The 22,788-nt window shown below is 32.2% G+C and overlaps 1 protein-coding gene across 1 annotated transcript in view; it reads right to left on the bottom strand.

Moving 5' to 3' along the window:
- Positions 1-22,788, bottom strand: part of LOC112690850 — a 48,026-nt gene that overhangs the window by 2,144 nt on the left and 23,094 nt on the right. The window contains exons 2-7 of the mRNA XM_025564950.1: positions 12,539-12,774; positions 10,280-10,452; positions 10,011-10,199; positions 9,654-9,947; positions 6,365-7,583; positions 5,228-5,828 (exon numbers count right to left, since the gene is read on the bottom strand). Coding sequence (XP_025420735.1) covers positions 5,228-5,828; positions 6,365-7,583; positions 9,654-9,947; positions 10,011-10,199; positions 10,280-10,452; positions 12,539-12,774 — 2,712 coding nt within the window. The remainder of the gene's footprint in view (positions 1-5,227; positions 5,829-6,364; positions 7,584-9,653; positions 9,948-10,010; positions 10,200-10,279; positions 10,453-12,538; positions 12,775-22,788) is intronic.

Raw genomic sequence — 22,788 nt, 5'->3', positions numbered from 1 at the left:
GTCGGGTCCTTTATATTCACATAATCGAGTTGTTGAGATGTTTAATTCTAGAGTAATATTTTGTGTTCATAAATAATCGATTTCAAGTACCCGAAAAAAGTTTAAAAAACCCGTCAATTGTTGGGGGAGTTTAGGGAGTCATAGTTATAAAATTTTAATGTACACGTAAAAATATTTTGTGTTAAAAAAATGTGTTCGCGACACCACACCGAATATTTATACATTTCGAAAAAACAATGTACGGTCATTATTGTCGTTCGTTAAAAGATACTTATTTTCATGGTTTATTATAATATACTAGTTTATAGTTTTCCCGAACAGCTATATTTTACGTCATAATATATCATCGCCTACGATCGGTGCGGGCGATTCGACTCGTTTGATTTTCAGTGCGGGCTCTGCAACTCGGTTTGTCTACGGGTGTTTGACGTGAATGCATCTGCACCGGCCCCGGTTTATACGCGCATAGGACACAACAGTTGTCGGTAATAAATTAGAAAGTATATGAGAGTTTCACATCGGAGACATATTCATACACACTTGTATATGTCTATAGAACCGAAATGTGCCAAAAAAAAACATTGAAAATCGCTGATATATTTTTGAACGTATTATTTTAAGTGTTATCATCCACATCGTATTGTTTACTTAATCAAAGAAATTCTATGGTGAGGTTTATCAAATAATGATAACAATGGAATGTTAAACGAGTACATTTTTGGTAGGTTCCGGCAGCAGCGGTGAAGGTTTTTCTAAGCCATCAACGTCCTAGCCTTATCAACAAATAATTAATGTGTATAATATAATATTTAACTGCCTTACCTTATTTCGTTAGTCTAGTTTGTTAATAATCTTCATATATACCTCATAAGCTACCAGTGTGAAAATCAAAACTTTCGGCAACAAACATCAAATGTAAAATTACAAATAGTTTGCACGTAAACCCAAGCGATTTGTGATGAGTACTTAAGCTAAAATAAGTGTCAAAATAATAAAATATGTAAACATGTGTGTATGTGTTTGTATGCGTGTGTGTATACAGAAGGATTAAAATAATGTGTACGTACAATATACCACCAAATAGTTGTGAGAGGTCTATTATATATACAGTATAAAATCAAGTCATAAAATCAGCAGTGTATAAAAAAAAAAAAAAACACACACACAAAGAAATAAATACAAATTTTCTAAATTAACATAAATAAAATCCATTTAATTAGTATAAAAAATCCATGCATTTCCAAAATAATAATATATTTACATATGTTTATATGTTCATTTTATACAGTCTACGCACAAACATTATTGCACTTGTGGAGGTATCATAGCGTAAACAAAACAAAATTTATACTAGGTAACAATTATACTACGTATGCAAACATTTTCTATTCTTTTTCTATATATTCTGATGATATTAATGGTCTTTTTACTATAAACGCGTAATTGTTGAAAAACTATACAACGGAAAACACTTGTTTTATAAATTTAAATGTTTAATCGTAATTAGTAGGTAAAATTAATTGCAAATAATGATATGTTATGTAATATATATATATATATCAGATACTGTAATCATTTATTGTCTAAACTTTTATTTTACCGCAAAATTTAAAAACCAAACTGGTAAGCTTAAAACCTAGACGGGTTGAAGAAATTCATATTAATTTGGAAATTTTAATCGGTAAAATCATTTAAATATTTTAAATCAATAACATTATGCTTAATTAATATAGCAATAAAAATAAAGTTTTAAATACATTTAACTCTGTAAAATAATCAACATCATAATTGATTTAACATTTTTATAAACAATGTATAAATAAGAAATTTTAAATCTATCCAGATTTTTGCTAAGTATATGTATAATAATATAGGTTTTATATGATCACGTACCTTTGTATGTAATTATTTAACTTCGAAACCATCGTAAATTTTACTTAAATATTACAAATAAATTTTAGTGTGAAGTATTTAAATTTTGTAATAGCACTGTTATCTTGCTCGTTCCAGTCGAGCAAATGGTACAATTAAATTATATAATTTAGGTTCAAATAAAAAAAAAAATGAAGAACAAGTAATTAAAAATAAGTCTCGTTGTTTAAATTCTGATAAGTAATGACTGTAGAGTTTCAATATCGTTACATTTAATTATTTCCTGATGTTTTCAGAAAAAAGAAAATCAAGGAAGTTCTATATTTGAGTTTAAATCTTTGAAATTTTTAACAAAACAAGAGCATTAACTATAACAATAAGAAATGATTTCTGAGATATAATAGTTATACACAAAAAATGATGAATATTAGATGGCTTAAAAATAACTCGGAGTGTAATGTTTCAAAAAGAAAACTTCTATATTTCAATAATGTTATTACAATAATTTGTTTGATCACTTTAAAAATGTCTTTCATTGGAAAGTTTTGCACTCACTATTATTCATTTTTCAAACGGTTTCAGAAATCATTGCGCACGTTCAGTGTAATATCGTTACGTTGCACAGTGGAGTATTTATACAAAAAAACTGACCAAAATTAAAAAAAAAAAACGTTTAAATTATGACAACACTAGTTTTATTTAAGTTTAATATGTACAACAAGATAAAAAGAATATTTTACAAACATTGTTCTTGATGGCTCGCTAAATAGTATTGTTAAAGTTCAATATTGCTTGTTTTACACTTCGTTGTTTAGTTTATCGTTTACAATATAATATTTTGTATACGTTTATTTATTTTTACGTTTATTTTATTTTAATTTTATACGTTTATTTAGTATACGATAGTGACTTAAAATAACTATTATATTTAGATGGGTTGATATTTAGTTTGTTTAATATGGTATAGTTTTTTCCTATTGTAATTTAACATGTCATTAATTTTTGTTTTTTAATACATTAACGTAATTTTATAATTGATTAATTAATTATTATTTGTTTACGATAATACTTGGAAATATAATTAAAATAATATTTAAGTGATTGCAGTCGAGAATATTGTGTTGTGCTAGTATGAGTGTATGACAAAATATTATAGTTTAAATTAGAGTAGTTTATGTAAAACGATTATGAACATGGTGCCAATTGAACCAAAAAAAAAATTAATTTTTTTTTTTTAATATTTTATTTTTATTTTAACGATTATTGTAATACTTTTCAGAAGTAATAGCAATATAAAAAGCAATGACTAGGAAATTCTTACACGAACTTATGCGTAAATGTTCAGAAAAATATATTGACAAAAAATTAACGTACATGGAAAACGAACTTTTTAAAATAAAATGCCCAACAAAACACAGCGATACAATAGATATATGTTAAGATTTTTAGCCGATTCAGATAAATATTCACGCACCACTGGAACAAATATAAATCTAATTCAAAAATTTAAAATTGTATTAGAAGTAATATCTAATGATCACAGTATAAACGTAGAAAAGTTTGAAGAGTATACCATAAACACAGCAAAACCTTATGCGTAAATTTATAAAAATTATATTGTTGGCACCTAATGACACCTACATTACATACAATTTTAATCTATGAGGTTACTGTTATATCACATGCGATAGTACCTATGGGTAAATTATTTAAAGAAGTTGCTGAAGAAACGAATGAACATTTTAGATTGTATAGACAATACTTTTTAAGAAAATATTCTCGAGAATATTGTAATAATGATGTTTTAAAGAAATTTTGTTAAGTTAGATCCATTTTTGAGTAGCATAAGACCAAATCTATGAAAAAAAGTAAGTCTTTTTCAAAGGTAATAATGAAACTTCTTCTCCCAAACCCATTTACATATGATATTATCGAAGATGATCAAGAAGACAACGAAATGGATGATGAGAATTTTGACTAACGTGTGATTTGTCATAAAAATAATCAATGTTTTATTCAAAAAAATGAATTTAAACTATAAAATTATAATTTGGTATCGTTTTTAAATTTATTTCAACTCCAAGAGCTCATGTAATATTTTTGGCCAGCTTTTTTGTTTAAATACTGCACTGTGCGTTGGCACAGTTAACAAACATTTCTTACGTATTAACATTAATGTATATGTTTGTATATGTATATGTACTTATAAAAAGTATGTGCAGTATACATATAATCAAAGACCCAGTACATCATGCAGTTTACACCAAAACAGTCAATGGCGATATTAGTATAAATTAAATGTTAAATTAGGAACATTGTACATTTTTTGTTCGTTTCTTTTCAATTAGTTAAAGATTAATAATTTCTATGGCCGACACGGGTCGTGTACCTAATGCGTATTATATATAGTTACATCCTCGACAATATTATTGTTACCCTTGGTTAATATTATTATTATATACAGTATATACCAACCACGCAGAAGGTAAAAAAATTGAACAAATTATTGAATGTTAACAGATAAAACAGTTGTTTTGATTAAAACAATAATAAAATATATTAATTTATATGCGCTCATCATAAGTCGTTGACTAACAATAATTATATAACGCGTGTGCAAACGAAATAAACTAAATACAAATGTGTGATAATATGAGGTTGTATATTACGAATATGGACATAGATACAGGGTCATTTTTTTAAGTACGTTCACCAAACCTTTGAACTTTTAACATGTTTGTAAGTATTTTTTTTTTAAATTCTTATTAATCACGCAAATTTTAATTTTCGGAAACCAACTAAGTGTTTTTTTTTTATTGCAGTTTGGTTTTGTATTTCAAATTCACACAAGCGAAGTTATACGGTGACAAGAGAAAATTAATGTAATATTGATGTACTGTTCTTCCGTTCATTTAGAAATAATATTCAAAACTTATAAACTTACCGGTACAATAATTTATTTTTAAACGCGTTTGAATATGAAATTTAAAATCAACGTCATCGTTTAAGAAATGGAAAAAACGCATTACTACGATAATAAATATGATATGCTTTCTCGAAAATTTAAACAACAACAATAGGATATTGTTAGGTCAAGGATTAAGAATTGAAGTCGAGGCAATAGTACTTAAGAAAAAAAAAAAACGACCCTGTAACGTCTATACGCGATACTAAGAAATGTACAAACACTAAAATACGGTGCACAAAACATGTGGTTGTATATACAACAATATGCTAAATCATATTGTATAATACACGCAGGTGCGCTAAAAACATTACACTACCACCATAGTGGTGTTGCTATATATACAGCGTGTTTACCAAATATCCGTTTTGTCTGTAAAATGATTTTTACCTTGAGTGTTTTCGTTGCGGGCCTTTTGCAGAGCCATCAGCATGTTCGGCGACTTGGCCAGCCGGGGACTGGCGGCGTTCGCCTGTCTGTAGCTATCGCTACGTTTCACCGCCGATTTGACGTCGTCGTCGTCTAGACTCGTCTCCAGCAGGCACTCAGTGGGGTCCTGCATGCGCACGTACGCGCCCCTTACCACCTCCTTGGGGGACAGGCTTCGCCGGGTGGGCGATATCAGCGGTGACATGGGTTTGCCCACGTTCGGCGACGACCGGCTGTTGTCCGGCAACACCACTAGCCTGGTCGACGGCTGCCGCTGCTGCTGCTGCTGCTGTTGCTGGCGGTTGATAACGTTGTTGTTGCTGGTCAGCGGGAAAGCGGTCTTGGAACGCCTCTGGCCCGGTGAGCATACCAAAGGTATGGGAACCAACGGCTTCAGCTGGCACGACGTCAACGCTTGCTGATTTCTTTCAGCGACCAGTTTTTTGGGCGACGCGGTGGCTACTACGCGGTGCTGCTGCTGCTGCTGCTGCTGCTGCTGCTGACCGGAGAACGTCTTCTGTTTGGTCACCGGTCGTACGTTCAACGGCGAACGGGGTATAATCTGGAAAAACGTATCACGGAATTAGTACGGCGAAGTTAAAATCATATTGCCAAAGAACATTATATCATAATCGTGTCACCGTCGAGGCCTTGGTTGGTACGTTTCCATTTGGACACTTTTCATTGTTCAAATACTACCGAATTTCACCCATTCGACTTCGATGCGAACATAGAACTATTGTTATTATTTATCAAGCTACGGTTTTATTCAGATGAACGTAGAATGATGTTTGTACAAAATATAATAATATGGGAGGATTATACAATTCATGTACAACATGCACGACAATTATTCGGAGAAATGACGTTTTCTGAACCATTGGAATCACAGAAATCCTTACCCACGGGCGAAGTGGTATTGAGATAAAGGTGCGCCGGAGATTTGATTTATCGCACCGTAAAAAAACCGTCGAATGACTCGAAAAAACAGAAAAATCTAGATAAATGTCGATCGAGAACTTGTGTCCGAATAGACGAGTTTCAACGAAACAGGATTCGGCTACACGTGCAAACGTGCTACACGATCGGACCACGTACCTGATTCATGACGTTATTCTTGTCGGCGACCGGCAACCGGACCACGTTGGCGCTCACGCATGGCCCCGGTTCGAACGTGTTGGTCGTGTGTATCTTCTTCCTGCGCTTCAGGCTGTCCGAAGTGTAAATGACACGGCCTTCGGCGTTTAGAGTGACCCGCGCACCAGTCGGTTTCCTCATTTCAAGCGTACCGGCGGTCGGCAGCTCGGTGAGGTGCACGAAACCTCTGGGTTCAGCCGCGGCCACGGGTACGGCCACGGCCGCAAGCTCAGGCACGACGTGCGCGAGCGTAACGTACTCGCCGTAGTCATCGTGCTCCTCGGACGCCCTGAGCGTGGCCTTCAGGCTCACTTCGTCGTCGCTCATCGGCGGCGTGATGACGCACATGGACGGTATGCGACTGGTGTTGATGGTAGTCTTCACTCGGAGCCTCTCGACGCGGTCGATGCCCTCCAAGTCGGAACACTCGGACATTTCCAGATCGACGGACGGGTTGGTGATGGAGTCCACGGGTGAGCTGCACGTGTTGTGACCACTGTCGGGCGAGTCGCCGCCGCAGCCACCGTGGTCCGCGGTGGTCCGCGGTTTCACGTCGATCATCAGCTGCCCGTCATCCTTATACCGGGTGCTCACGTTCTCCTTTGTCAGCCTGGACGGCGCCGTCTTCGACCTGTCGTCGTACATCGGGTCCTTGGGCTGGCCGGCCCCCGCCGCCGCCGCGTGATGGTGCACGATCCGGTCGGGCAGCGATCCGCCGTACGCGTCATACTGGTCGGACGATAGCTTGCTGCCGCCGCGCTCGGGCACGCTGGGCGGCGACACCATCAGTGACGTGCAAACGGTGCCCGCCGAACTGGCCGTGGTCGACGTGCTGCCGCGGCCGAACACGTCGTACTCGCTCTCGGCCGACGACGACTGGAAACTACATGGCGTCAGCGCCGACGTGGAGTGTAACGCGGACATGGGCTGCTGCTGGTGGTTGTGGTGGTGTTGCTGCTGTTGGTGGTGGTGATGGTGATCCTGGTGCTGGTGGAGCTGTTGCGACGACGGCGACGGTTCCTCTTCGCGCAGGGTTTTTAGGCCGCTGTCCACGTGGAACGACGTGTAGTAACCCTCGGTGTCGCATGAGTACGTGGATCCCGTCTCGCACTCGTCACTGGTCACCGAGCCGCCTTGGTACGTAGGTTTCGTGCTCCCGCTGCAGCTGCTCACGCTCGACCTGCGAATACGCGTAAACCGCGGTTTAGTTTTAGTTATGATTTGATTTATTGTTCACGTGCATATTTTCATCGACCATTCTCTGCATAAACAAAACGATATGAAAATATAGTCGAACTATGGTGAACGCGAAAACGGTAAACACGTTGACGGGTTTGTATTACGAAGTTCGACAAACGAAATCGGAAAACCCGTCAAAACTATTTTTTTTCAAACCATTTACACCCTCTTACGGCGTTATTGTCTATTTTTTATCTCCTTTTTGTCGAAAAAATTACAGCAACGCAATATTATTACATATTTATTTTTGGACTAGGCCGACGATAAATATGTAACACTACGAATCTCGTTCAGTACGGGAACTTTTCAACAGTCGGATGTTATATATTATTTATTTGATCCGGCGTACTTTTGTATTTTGCAGTCGTCTTAAAGGTTAGAGTAAGGTAAGGTTAAAGGAACAGCGCTACGTTGTCCAATGGTCATATGTCGGAATATATTTCGGAAATTTCATTTTAATTTATATTTTCCCACACGAAAATAATTATAATTATTATAAATATTTGAATGTCATTTTAGTAATTTAGTTTATCACGTGTCTACAGAGGATCTACATATGAATATTATAAATCGATTAATATTTACATTTTTGTGTTACATATTAAGTTTTATAGTTTTTTTTTCATCATTTCCAAAATATTCAACACCGCATATAATTATAAATTAAAACTATAAGAATTTAAACTATTAATCTAAAAAATAAAAATAAAACATACATTTCAATATGTGCCAACTTAGTTGATTTACTCACTCCGTTTTGTTTGTTTTCATTCTACAGTAACCAAATTACAAACAAAATACATTTTATATTCCAATACAGAAACCGTATAATAATATTAAAACTGGTTTTGTCGAAGTAACTGACAGGCAAGAATATGTGACTAAATCATTTTATCTGCTTTTATGCGTACAATACTTAGATGTGATTGTAAGTAAATAGTATGTAGATAACACTTTTTGGTCATGTAGAATAATATGTAATTACAATAATATCAAAACGTTTTAATCGAGATTATTTGTTTAAGTAAATACCAAAATAAATGGTAAATACGTATAATATGTCAACGGAAAAAAATACTACGATGTCATATATTCACAGAAGTTTAGATGTCTTCTCATATGCAGCCTTGAGTATGTTGTTCTTTAATATTATAGAGATATTACTATAGTTCGTAAATAACCAATCAAGCCATTCAAATTTTTTATTTTATTTGTTAATTTTTTAATTTCATTTATAATAATTAATATTATACTCTTGCAGTCTATACGTATACCCTCTTGAATAAAAATAATAATTATGTTAATTACTAATAATTAACACTCAAATCATATATTAATACATAAGAAATTAATTAAATTTTAAATATATATATAAAATGACTGTTGAACTATAAAAGTGACATATACATTATAATCAGAATATAATTTTAATTGTAAACGGCTTAAATATGTGTTTTCTTTCTACATATTTATGATTCATATTGATGTAATAGGATGTCTTATCTTCAGCATGTGTAAACATGACAGACAAACGATATTTTTAAATATAGTTTTTTCATATTTGAATATATATGGTTATTGGTTATATTAGTTTGTTTATACATATATTTTTTATTCTTCATTCTATTTGAATAAATAGGTACATGCTTTATTTTCGAATAAGTTTCTTTTTAAATGTTAAATGTTAAAACAACTAAAATTAATTACTTTAGAAATAATATATATTATTTAATACCTACATTTTAAATTAAGATGAAAACTAACCCTGTAGGAATTTTAAAAATCCATTTTTAATATTTTTGACAACATTATACTGTATTATTTTTGTAAACTTATATTTAAAAGTTTTAAATCGATTTCACGTGTTTATATTTTTGTAACATTAAATATACATAGTTTTTTTTTTATTTAAATAAGTAAATACTATGAAATTAATTTTGGAATTTCATGTAACTGATATATTTATTGAACCATGAGGTAAAAAAAATGTGTTATTGAAATCGTTGGTTACCTTGGTATGTGACTAGTCGATGTAGATTGCCCACTCTCTGAACTTGCTGACCAATTGCCAGAAGAAGAATGTACCGGTTCATCCTTATCCCATTTTCTTCTAGCTAACCCTACTTTTCCTTTGTCTCTTAATCTGACGGATGCCGCCGTTGATGATTCTATATTTTTTAATTGTTTCAATCTCATTTTCCCCCAATCTTTTAATAAATCAAGGTTAGACTTTTTCTCGGTGGTCACGACGGTCGCACAGCTGGACACAATATCATCAGAATCTTTATTACTATCTGACAAAGAGCTGAAAATAAAACAAAATGTTTTTATAAAAATATTCAAAATTCGAATGATCTAAGTTTATTACCCAATAACTGCTTCTATTTCTTTTTGATCGGTTCCAGCAATCGTGTTTCGTCTCTTGCCCCTCGGTCTCCTGCTCTTTCGTCGTCTGACAGACGTTTCATACTCAACGTTCTGCAGAGATCTTCTGAGCGCGCTCATACGGTTGAAATTCCGACCAGATATATCGACTTCGACAATTTGTGGTGGGAAACTTTAAACCATTGTTTTAAAAAATTTGAGTTAATTTCGATTTAAAATGTATTTTATTATTTATTTATTTTTATCACTTACTTCAGAGCAATAACATGTTGTTGTTCTTCTGGAGATGGTAGCGTGTGGTCAATTTGATCTTCTGCTATTGGACTGGGATCCCTGGGTATCCTAGACGAACAATCAGGAGCTACGGTAATATCTCCAAGAACTTCTTCCGATGTCCATGGTCGGAGATTGGTAATTGCTGCAGGCTGCAATTTATAATTTAAAATCAAAATTAAGTTAATATATAACGGTCAAACGTATTGAGCGTCCAGCAATGTTTATAAAATTAAGAGTAAACGTAATATGGCACTATAATAGTAACATAGATCCTTATTATATGTTTTATCATTGCTGTATTTTTATGTAGGCTTTATATTAATTATGATACGTTCTAACCTTTATGCATTATGTGTAAATATAGCAACAAGTAAAATGTTAAGCTTGTTAGAACTGATCGTGTATTATAACACTTAGAATATATTAAAATTTTATATATACAGCGTTTTACACTGAGGTATAAATACGTAAACATTTTTTTAATATGAATCATTTTTTCAGCGCCTTAATTCTAAGAGACCATTGAAATCTCCTGATCTCCGAACTATCTAATCCTAATATTTTAGGTGATCCTAGACGGCACTTAAAACGAACTTAGTATCGTGAATTTTTGGACTAACAAATTATAATTAATTACTGTATGCAAGTGTCATCAATGGATGGCTATTTTAACCCTGTATTTTCGTGTCACTATATAACTTTTCATGCATGCTTATTACAAATAAAAATAAAATTTAACAATTATTTTTACAAGGAAAACCTAGGTATAATTAATTTTTGTATTTCATCTAAAAAATTTTTAACTGTCGGTTATTTATTTAAAAGAATTATGTTCTTAGGTATTTTTTGAACTTTAATCATAAATAGTTCATTCAACGCTATAAAGAGTATGGAGACTGTGGTTTTCGTCCGAGTCGAATTAGTATTTAGTTTTGTTTTGTACATCTTCCAAGACGAATGTAACCTTGACCGTTACAATTGAGAATTGTCTTCTACTGAGATACACTGAGGTACGAATACCTATCCAGGGAATTCAAGGGCAGATTAGATAATAAGAAAACTTTCTAACTTTATCGGGAATTTTCTTTAATTATATATATTATATATACAACTTTAAATATATTATTAAATTAATATAAATTAATATTTTGATAAATCATCTTTATTATACTTTCTACAAGTATATAGAATAATATGAGTAATTCACAGGAAGAAACTAGGACAATGATTTGATTATAATTATCCATTATTATTATTTAGAGAAGATTCACCGAGTTAAACAAACAGTGTAGTTATATACCCGCAGGAGTTGAAATCAGATAACATTAAAATTAAAATAGCCTTTTACAACTCATTATGTAAAATAGGAATAAACGATGTTTTGTATTAATATAGAATACAAAGAATAAAATAAACTGTTATTTTACACAATAAGTTTTTTGTCAATAAGTCAATTTGGTTATTACAACCACCTATATACTCAACACACCTGTTACATCCGGTTTTCATAATTAATCTCTTCCTCTTATGGAAATTTATATATTTTTTTTCGCGTTTTAACGCGTAACAAAACAATTTGTACCGTAGAACACATTTAATATCTGTAGAATAATTAAATTTGCACAAGCCTTAATCATTTAGAAAATGTAGACCCTTTATAATTACAAATACACATAAGTTTATTGTTATTATTTTATACGTGTATTATATAAAGCGTACGTGATCTGGTAAAATTAAAGAAAAATCTTCGTTTTATTTGTAAGTTCAAAATATTAATAACTATAGCGAAAACATGCATAGGATGTATAAATAACGGTCATACTTCGTGTTTTGAATGTTGATATTTATGTTAATATTAAAAAGGCTATCATCAGCATATATGTGGGTACGAATAAATGTTTCAAATGTTTGATAAAGGTAGAATTATTTTATTGTGATCAAAATATGTATAATAGAAATAAAATATTGACATATCGCTGAATTCTGCAGTAGGCTGTTATATTATAAAAACCTTTTTATATTAATGAATATTAATTACTTATTAAATATGTCTATTATTTTATTACTAATTAATAAGTCAAAATATTTTAGCTTTAGTAAATTGTATACGGATTCTTCAGAAATGTACAATTTAATCAAAATATTATAAATAATACATTATTATAAAAACGAAAACACATTCGAAATAATAATGATAAAAACACTACGAATAGGGACTTGTGATTTTGTACTAACCTTCCTAAGTTCTATGTCGTTCAAAGGCAAACAACTGTCATCGAGTGATCGTTTTCTTCTCGATAATCTATGAACATGAGGTTTGTTCGCGTAAACTTTACTCGGTACACCGGCTTGATCGTAAAGCCTTTTAACCCAGACAGGTCGGTTTTCTGCTGATAGTAAATTCTTGCTCTCTACTTGCTTGCTTTTAAAATGTTCAGTTTTTAAACTGAACGCTGTCAGGTCACTTTCAGCTGTGAAAAAAATAATAATAATAAGAAAAACATTATATTATAACCTGCAGAAATACTAGACAGATTATCGTACAACACTATACTAGAATTACAGCTATCATCACGTTACACACACGACACTGACTATATAATTTAATATTTGAACTAACAATAGGCTTTCACACCAAGGCCGGTGTTTATACTGCACCGTAAAATGATCTCACAAAATCGATTCATAAAATGCAAATTTAAATCTTGCAAAATTATTATGATTACGTTGATAGAGATCGCGGTAGTTAGTACAATAGTATTATTTCAACCACCATAATACATGGACTTCATTGGAAATCTCGTTCGGTGTGTAGAAACATGCACATGTTTATGTTATATTATTCCAGTGTTCAGCAGAATTTTTCTTTTTTTCAAACAACGTTAAACTTATCGTGTTATTTGACCACCCATTTGTTTAGTGAAAATATTTACATTCCCTTTTCTCACAATATTATTAATAATGACCGAGAAGTTAACACTGAAAGTACATCGGCGTCTATTTGATATTTATATACTAAATTGACTACGTTTGACACATTAATCTTTTATAAATTATTTTACGAGTATTTACTTCTATTAAAGTATTTTAATATATGGAATATAATAGTGATTTTTATTAAAATTCTAATTGATTTTTTATCTGAATTTTAATAAAAATCAATTTTTTTTGTTGGTTTTTTTTTTTTTATTTAACTTTGTGTAAAAAACAATTAAATACAGCAATATTATTTATTATGTAGGTATTGATAAGAAAGTTAGCTCATTAACACTTTTAAAATTTTATTAACATGTTTCATGTTATTAAAGGTATTAAGTTTCTAGAATTTTTCGAATACGATGGTAAAGTAGCAACGGTTTTTAAGGAATATAAATATATATAATTTAAAGATTACATGAAAAAAAAGTAACTAATTATAATTGATTGAAATAATTTTAATAGTAATTGTTCTAATATTAAAAAGAAATTAAAAAATACGCATTCAGACTATATTGTTTTAAGACTATAAGAATCAGAAAGTATGTGAACAAATTATCATTTTTAGATTAAAATTCATTCATCGCTTCACTTAAAAATCAGAATTTAAAAATCAATTCAATACTAATTATGAACAATTTTTGTAGGTCAAATCTTCAATTAAGTTTCTTATCTTTTAATTACATATTACCTATATATTTTTTATTGATGTTTTTAATCTGTTAAATTGAAAATATAGTTAATTTTATATTTATATTTGTTTTCATGTTATCACGTTTTTGATATAAAATTATCAAAGCGTCTGTTTATGTAAGTTTATTATCCATATACGAACTACAAATAGACGTGTATACATTACGCTAAAAAACATTGCCATTTAATAAGCTACGCGAACTGTGATCGATAATATTTATATAAAATATAAAAAATTCAACCGGATTACAATGATATAAATAAAATAACTAGATATATTATGTTCTTGTAAACGTAAATAGAATACGAAAGCGAAATTAGATTTAATCATTTATTCATGTGTATATATTTTAATACAAACGTAATAATAAAAATAAATAATAAAATATTTGATATATTATTTTTCGATATATATTTGATTTCTTGTCTTGAACAAAATATGATATATTTATGTCAAACAACAACTTCGGTTAGAAATAACTTTTGTACAAAATATTATCATCATCTTATATTGCGCATGGAACAAAACTCTGGCGGTAGGTATACTCGTATTATATTACTGTATTCTGAAAGGTTATGATTCAGGTTTTATGTACGCATTTGGCGATCGTCAAAACAATAATGATATTTTACGATTACGTCGCCCGACGGGTAAAATAAAATCCGACACGAAAACTTGGATATTTATCGGTAATAAGTAATCGGTAATAAGTTTATCGGTAATAGTAATAAGGATTATATTTCGACTTATCCACGTATGGAAAAACTTATAATCAATACAATCATAATAAAATCTAATTTTGGGATCGGGTCAGGACGCACGTGCACATGCGTAAATCGAGTAAACCGTATAGGGTGGAAATGGATTTGCAGGCATGTGTATGCCAGAGATAGATAATTCTTGATTTTTAAAACAATTATTATAATGGTCATCGGTAATCCTCTATGGTATTATATTTTATTTCAGTGGTTCCCAATGAATGATCCAAGGTTATGTTCAAAATAAAAATATCAACCATATTCAACCACACTTGGAAGAGATTTTGAAAAAAAAAAAAAAGAAATAAAAGTTCGCTGTCTCAAAGTTCGAAAATCGATTAAATATCAAATCATTAAATTCGTTATAAATTATCATGTAATAGGTATAAAAATAAATGTTATACGTAAAATGAAGGTAGTTAAAGTGTAAAATCAAATAAACTTCTTTACATTGTATTTTTTAAGAAAATGTGTAAAAAGGTTCCATACTAATCGACCACCGTTTTTACGTATAATCAGTAAATGGTAGTATAACGCCGTCGGGACACACACACGGACGAGGGGGGGGAGGTATTCTGGCACTTGTTTATCAAATATCCAAAAACATGATTGATTATACCGTACGTCCGTGGAGCAGCACGAACCGTATAGGTCTGCAGCCTCGGGGGCTAACGTCACGGCGACCATTCTATTACATCGTTGCATTGGTCCTTTCACGTGACCGTCGATGACGATGCACCGACGACAACCGCCGTCACTGCGTGGCCACAGGTATTATACTATTATAAACCTGATACTCGGTCTTAGGTACGACTATTACTATACCACATAGGTATTACGACGACGACTATTGTACGCCGTGTACTGGCAGTGAGTTCGGTGAACTCCAAGATGTCGTCGTCAACAGCACACACACAGACACGTACACACACATCGGACGTTAGGTCTATAAAAGGTATGGACCACGTATTTATGTAGTCGCGGGGACCAAACGGGACCGGTCTGTCTCTTGGATCGACTGTTGCAGGTACGTGCGGGGCCATAAGTGAATGACGCGTACATATTGCGGACGAGACGGGTGACGAGAGAGAAAACTCGACGTCGACGGGGAGAAAGAGAAAGAAACAACGGCGGTGATGGCGGGAACAAACGGTTCTTGTGCGCGTAAGCACAACCGCGTACACGCGAACGTGATGCGATTTCGAAAATATGTCTCAGAATCGTAATCCTTTTGTCGCGCGTGTTTATGTACCGCGTACGCAGTTACACAAGCGAGCGAGCGCCCAGATCGTGGGAAAATTTGCCAGTCGTTGGTGGTTCGATTTCTATACGTGGACCGTGATCGCGTCTATTTCGATTTCATTCGATTCAGCAGCAAGCACGATATGATTTTGAAATACTTATCGGTTATATGTACCGTGTTATCGACCAGACGTGTGCTCTATTATCATCAGGGGCAAACGTTAAACCGTGTCCCAGATCATATTTAGTGGTATTTGAATCAAGTCCGGTATATTTTCTTAAACACGTTCAAACATCGAAGTACACAACGATAACGTCGTAGATAATTGCAAACAACACGCAGTATTTATAACTGTGACAAAAAAGTGCTAATAGATAAAACTTGACGAGTACACGTAGATGGACAATCTGTAGAGGACATATTTTTTGACAGACCATCGAAAATTTTACAATCTTACAATACACAATTATAAAATGAACATAAATAGACGATAACTAATCAAATCTCCAGGTACAAAAGACGGTACTTAAATCATTCAAAACATTCGTTCGTTTATTATTTCATTCAAAACTATCGAAATACACGTGAAACTCAAAATATATAAATACCATGACAAATAGAGACCAGAATATTTCATATCATTGTACAATAACTCTGTAATAACGAAAAAACTGATTTTAAAGTTTAGTGCGATGTTCTAAAAATCTTAAGATTTTTAGTAACCATGACTATTTTTTAAGGGACTTGAAACAAAAAACTAAAAAATATTCATAGTACTCAACTGGAACAACCCAAAAGTATTAGTATCACCCAATTCATTACAGGCTGGATTTTTTCTCATAACGGAAATCGAACATGTCTGTAAATTAGCACCGTTGGCCATTGGTGCGGGATGACGTTTTTGCAGTAGGCTACCACGCGCAACGAGCCAAAACTATTTTTACAACCTGGCGACTGACTGACCTCGTACAAACCAAACGCGTGAAATATGTGTCAAAAAATAAATAACATAATTTTATTTATAGATGACGAGTGTGTAATATGCGAATCTGGAAACACACTTTCTGAATGCCAATATATAGTATTATTGCATTTTACTAATGTCAGAGACGTATTCAGAAATTTGGACTCCGGGTGCTAACGTTTTTCCGCTCCTTCCCCCCCCACAACAAAAATTATTTAACTTTTTCCACCTACTGAGCATGTCGGAGCTTACCTTCCAGTAATCACCCGTAAGCCGTACGTTATCGTTATCTTTTCAAGCGCTTAATAACTTATGAGTATTTATTACATTTTTGTTTTTAATGTATTCAATTTTTGTATTTTCCGATGGAACCAGTTCCCATTGATTATTTAATCAAAAATTTACATTAAACAATTTTTAGTTGTAAGAAAAAGAAAGCACAGTTTAAACTTTAAACATTATGTTATCTATATAAATTAGTCACAAATATAAAATAGGTTTATTTATTATTATTACAAAACAATATTTACAATTTATATATTTTTTTTACGAGCTTAAAGGAATTATACTCATTGATTATGTCATCATACTGTAAAATTTTTGTGATGTCTGATTCAATATTTAATATAGCCATACTGTTTAGTCGTTTATCGGTCATTCTTGACCCCAAGTAACTTATTTACGTTTTGAAGGAAAGGTTATTCGTCGATAATTTTTGTCCCCCCCTTACCAAGAATATTTCCAACCTTAGAATATTATCTTAGATAAAAAAAAAAATTAACCAATTTATATTATTGTTCATCAACATGAAATAGGCTGTGTAAAAATCTGATGCCGCCCGAGGCGATCGCCCCCTCTAGCCCCCACTTGAATACGTCACTGACTAATATGTAATATTGTTATGTTATACACTGCAAGCCTAGTTAAAAAAAATCTATTGTCCGGCATCCAGGTGAACAACAAAATATTCATTAAGTGCCGACTTTATGAGTTTACAAATGCGTGGGTCACCCAGATTATTATTTAATTAATAAAAAGTTACTCTATAGTAGTGTGTTATCACTGTTATCGCCGATAAAACATAAGTACCTTGTGATTTTTTTAAAATTAATTTTCAAATGTTGTACGCGTGGCTTACATCCAATTATAATTTATTACAGTTAACAAAAACGTTGGAGGGACGGGAAAACAAATCTTTAGCAATCTAAGCTTATCGTATTGAACGACTTCAAATATGATACTATACTCATGTAAATGAGTTTTTTTAACGTTTTCAAAATATTGACATTATTATGTTCATATAGATTCAAACGTACAAGCAAGTATAATTTAATAAATATACGGACTGTATTTCTTCATTTTTTTGTAATCACATCGTTTCAGTGACCCATTTAAGACAAAATGTTTCTACATTGTCTCGAATAATTCGTATGTTTGAATAAAGAATGAAAAATACATTTCATACTTGATAGAATATATGAACATTTAATATTTATAAACTTTGAAGTTTAAACGACGAGTATTAAAATATACTCGTATGTTAAATGAAAAATACGTATAGTAAAAAAAAAATTTTATATATTTTGTAATTTATTGTTTTGACGTTCTGAGACATTCTGAGACAAAAATAAAAGAGGGAAAATTATATTGCGACAAATATGTCATGCTTGTTTCTACAGGCGTCGATGTAAGCGAGTCTGTATGTGTGAGAATACCAAAAATTGTTGTTTTTACGATATGAAAATATTTCAAGTAAATATTTTTAAGTTTTTGAAAGACGATGTATTTAATATGCATTTGATAATAATTGAATACTTTTCTAGAATCGATTTCTTTTTTACCAAACGTTTTTGTTGGGGTTTATGTTTTGAGATCCGCTAAATGATTATAATTTTTACATTTGACATACATAAAATAAGATATAAAATAGAAATTTAAACAATATAAAATTACAATATAAAAGTACAATTGTAGTTGAATACACCTGAATGGAATATAAATTAATAAACTATAGCAGTATAATGATTATTGAGCTCGGAGTTTCTCACAGAAAATATACCACGGTTTTCTAATTCAACAATAAGACGTTCATTTCACAATTCGTACTTATGTATATTTTTCAGAGAAACATTCTTTAGACTACACATTTCATTTTTAGAATTACTTCTAGGAAAGTAAACTTTATAATAATCTTTGACATAAGTACGATTCGTGCATGTTTCTCATGTTTATCCGTTCAATCGTGGCATTAAAACGAGTATAATATAAGTATATGATATACACTGATGGTGCATCAGAACTCAATCCCCGTGACATTGTTTCCCATATGAGTATCAACGAGGGTTAATGAAATGAGCGCTTTTGAGCCGACGAAGAGCAATATCCATAAATTCTGGTCCTCGGGCGGGGTTTGAGTGTTTTTAGGGTTAATTGAATGCCGGGCTTACGCAACTGTGAATCCTAAATGTGGCACTTACACGTGTGTGTGCGCACACGAGTATTTCTGGGTGTATAAAGCGTATATAGTTGTAAAAAACGATTCACCCCCACACCGCCGGCGTGGATATAAGACATCGAAATGTGCGGTGGTAAAACGACGACGGTGGATTCCAAAAATAACGCCCTCAGAGACGTTTTACCACTACAGTCATCTTCGCAGACTTATAATTTTTGAAGTGGAAACGTAGTGGAGCGGTATATTTAGCTCGACGGATTCTTCTATCAAGATATAAATTTTTTTTTTCTTTGGGAAGGCATTGTATGTAATAAATTTCACGCACCTAATTAAAAGATCGTGAGAATATATTACATGATCATATGATCATAATATAAAGTTGGGATTTTTCGAGAGATTACGCGTTGTAGCGGTGTACATTTCAGTATTATCTATTTATGGTTGGTTTAAAATTAAATGGAACTGCATGGTAATGTTATTAGCATTATGCATAGCAATTGTTGAACAACCGTAAAATGTCATTGACTAAATTAACCTATTATTTATTTGTACTTGAATTTTTCTTTTTTTGTTATTAGTGATTAAACAAGGCAACTGTTGAAATGTCTGAAACATATTGTTCAGAAACGTATTTTTGTATTCTGCCAATATAATAGAAATAATAGTCGCGAGTTTTCTTCAAACAGAAACAGCAAACACTAATTTACACAATAATTGTGTAAAATACTATGTGATAAACATGCATAAAAGCTTAGTACTTACCAATACGATGAATATATGAGAATAATATTAAACTTTTACGACGCGTTTGTTCTAGCTGATAGACACATATACACACAGACATTAGCTCTATTCGACGGTTTGAGTGGGCAAACTATCGTTAAATACAAATTAGTCTTGACGTTTCAAGGCTCTGGCCAGAGTGTACAATCTTATTTTTTTAAGATTTTTAACAGCGAACGTTAATTAAACGCATCTTGCTAGTTTATGTGTGTGTATGTGTGTGTGTGTGTGTGTGTGTATACCATGAAAATCCGATCGAAAACCGTATGGTTGTTGAAAACGTGGTGAGTAAAAAAATAATAATCTCACGCAACACACAGGAAGATGTCGTTCTTATATACGTTTGATCATGGTATGGAAGTGGTAAAAAACTAAAATACGGTATATAATTCCATGCGGTCTTCTCTCGTCGTCGAGAAGTGTATAGACATTGTGTTATGGAGGATGAGGCCGGAGTAGGGGGAAACGTGATTTTCATTCGATCGTGTGGGCTCTCTACGTCTACTGCTTTTCAATAGAGGTATATCCACACATACCTAGACCTAAAGTCTTTCCCCTGAAGAGCAGTTACTGGTCGGTCATAAAGTAACTGAGTATTCCCCGTTCGTATGTAGACGGAATCAATTAAACGAGAAATTCTTGTGCTCACGTCATCCGAGATCGATAATAATAATAATAATAATAATAATAATAATAATAATAAATCCAACCGAATCGCACACAGTAACCGTGGATAAAAGCTTTTCTCTACTTACTATGTACACGGACCGAAAATAATAAGGATATACATTTACTTACATATCATACATATATATGTGTATGTGTGTGTATTTATTACATACATATACCAGAGTCTGCAGCATAGGGACCATGCACTCCCTTCAGACTTGAATATTTTTAAAAAAATACTTTACTAAGTAGTACTTAGAAAAAAACAGATTTTACATTAAAACATTATTGGAAAGTAGTATGTACGATAACAAACAAAACGACTGTTATAAACTACATATATTCGTACTATTAATTATAATATATATTTTTTGAAGCATTGAATTTTAGTGTAAATAGTTTAATATTGTAATTACTTTTTGACGTGCATGCCAACTTTTTACCCCTTTTTGAGTTCTTAAAGCCTTCCCTGACAAGTATAAATAGAATAAAGTGTACATTTAATATTGATATACTAACGGCCGAGACGCCGGCGCAGTCGTGTTATTAAACCACGACGTGTTGATGTCGCGAAAAGATGGATGGCTAATTAATTGGCCGAAATTAAAATATACGCCCACGACGGTAATATAAGGCGGTCGAAAAACAATTGACAGTAGGCACGAATGTCGTCACGTGTCTAAACGAATGACACACATACACACACATACACACACATATATGTATAAGTATAGACACGTAGTAGCACAGGTCAATTTGTGCACTGAAGTCATCGACCAGAGTAAGTGAATACCTCGCTTGCAGGGCTTAAAATCTTCAATTTTTCATAACACACTAAATAAACGTTTGTAGACTTGCAGCTAGCCTGTGTCAGGATGAGGATAATGAGTTAACCTCCTCAAAAATTATTGTCTTCATTAAGTATCTACGAACTGATCTTACGATATTTGTACACGCGAGTAACCGTTTTTGTGATAACAATAAACAATGCATTTTAAATATATCTATTTTTAACTCATCAAAAATGTTATGTGTAAAAAATTTATAATTTTTTCCTTATGTTTCATTAATAAATTAATTCGTTAAAATTTAAAATAAATGTTTTGCGCAACGCTTGACGACTTCAATATTGAATGTTTCAATAAATAGAAAAATATTTGACACTTTTAGATTTCGTAGTGCGTACTTCAACTTTTATGTTATCATACATAAAGTGATTCGCAGAGTACACAATTTTAGGCCCTGGCCTGTTTGCGCATTTATACTTCATTTAGATGTATAATAATTTTCAGTGGTCGAAATACTCGACATAGGTTGAATTTCAATGTGAGGTAAATCATTATGATTAATGCATATACCTTTTAGCCTTAATGTGAATGATGAACAAATAGTTGCACGTGAACCGCGTTCTTCTAACATTCGGTATATGTACAAAATGAATTGTTGTGCTGTTACAGCTGATGACGTAAACGTTTTGAATATAAATTATATCGAGACCCGGGGTCTTACGCATACAAAATAAAACAGTACCAAAATCGGAAACAGTTATTTTTAAAGTTATACATTTTAAACTGGAAGAAATTTCAAAATTTGCCTGTAACTATTCTGAGCAAAAGTTGGTTAAAACAACATAATACATATATAATAGAAGTGTCGAAGGACTTATCTAATTCGATTTAAACATCAAAGCATTATATCGATCATATGAACAAAATTAGAAAGTTAACTAATTTTTATTTTAAAATGTTTTTACATAGTCATACATTGGAAAACATTTTTTTAAAAATTATCAATATAAATGAAAATAATCGTCATAAGTCATTTTCAAACTTTGAATAATTAAAACAAAAAATTGAACTTTAAAATATTAAAAATAGTTAATGATATAATAGATAAGCATTATATTTTTAAAGTCATGAAACATAAACAATTTTGTTTATCAA

Source organism: Sipha flava, unplaced genomic scaffold, assembly GCF_003268045.1.
Source record: "Sipha flava isolate LNK unplaced genomic scaffold, YSA_version1 522_pilon_pilon, whole genome shotgun sequence".
NCBI lineage: Eukaryota > Metazoa > Arthropoda > Insecta > Hemiptera > Aphididae > Sipha > Sipha flava.
This window is presented reverse-complemented; position numbering and strand designations above follow the sequence as displayed.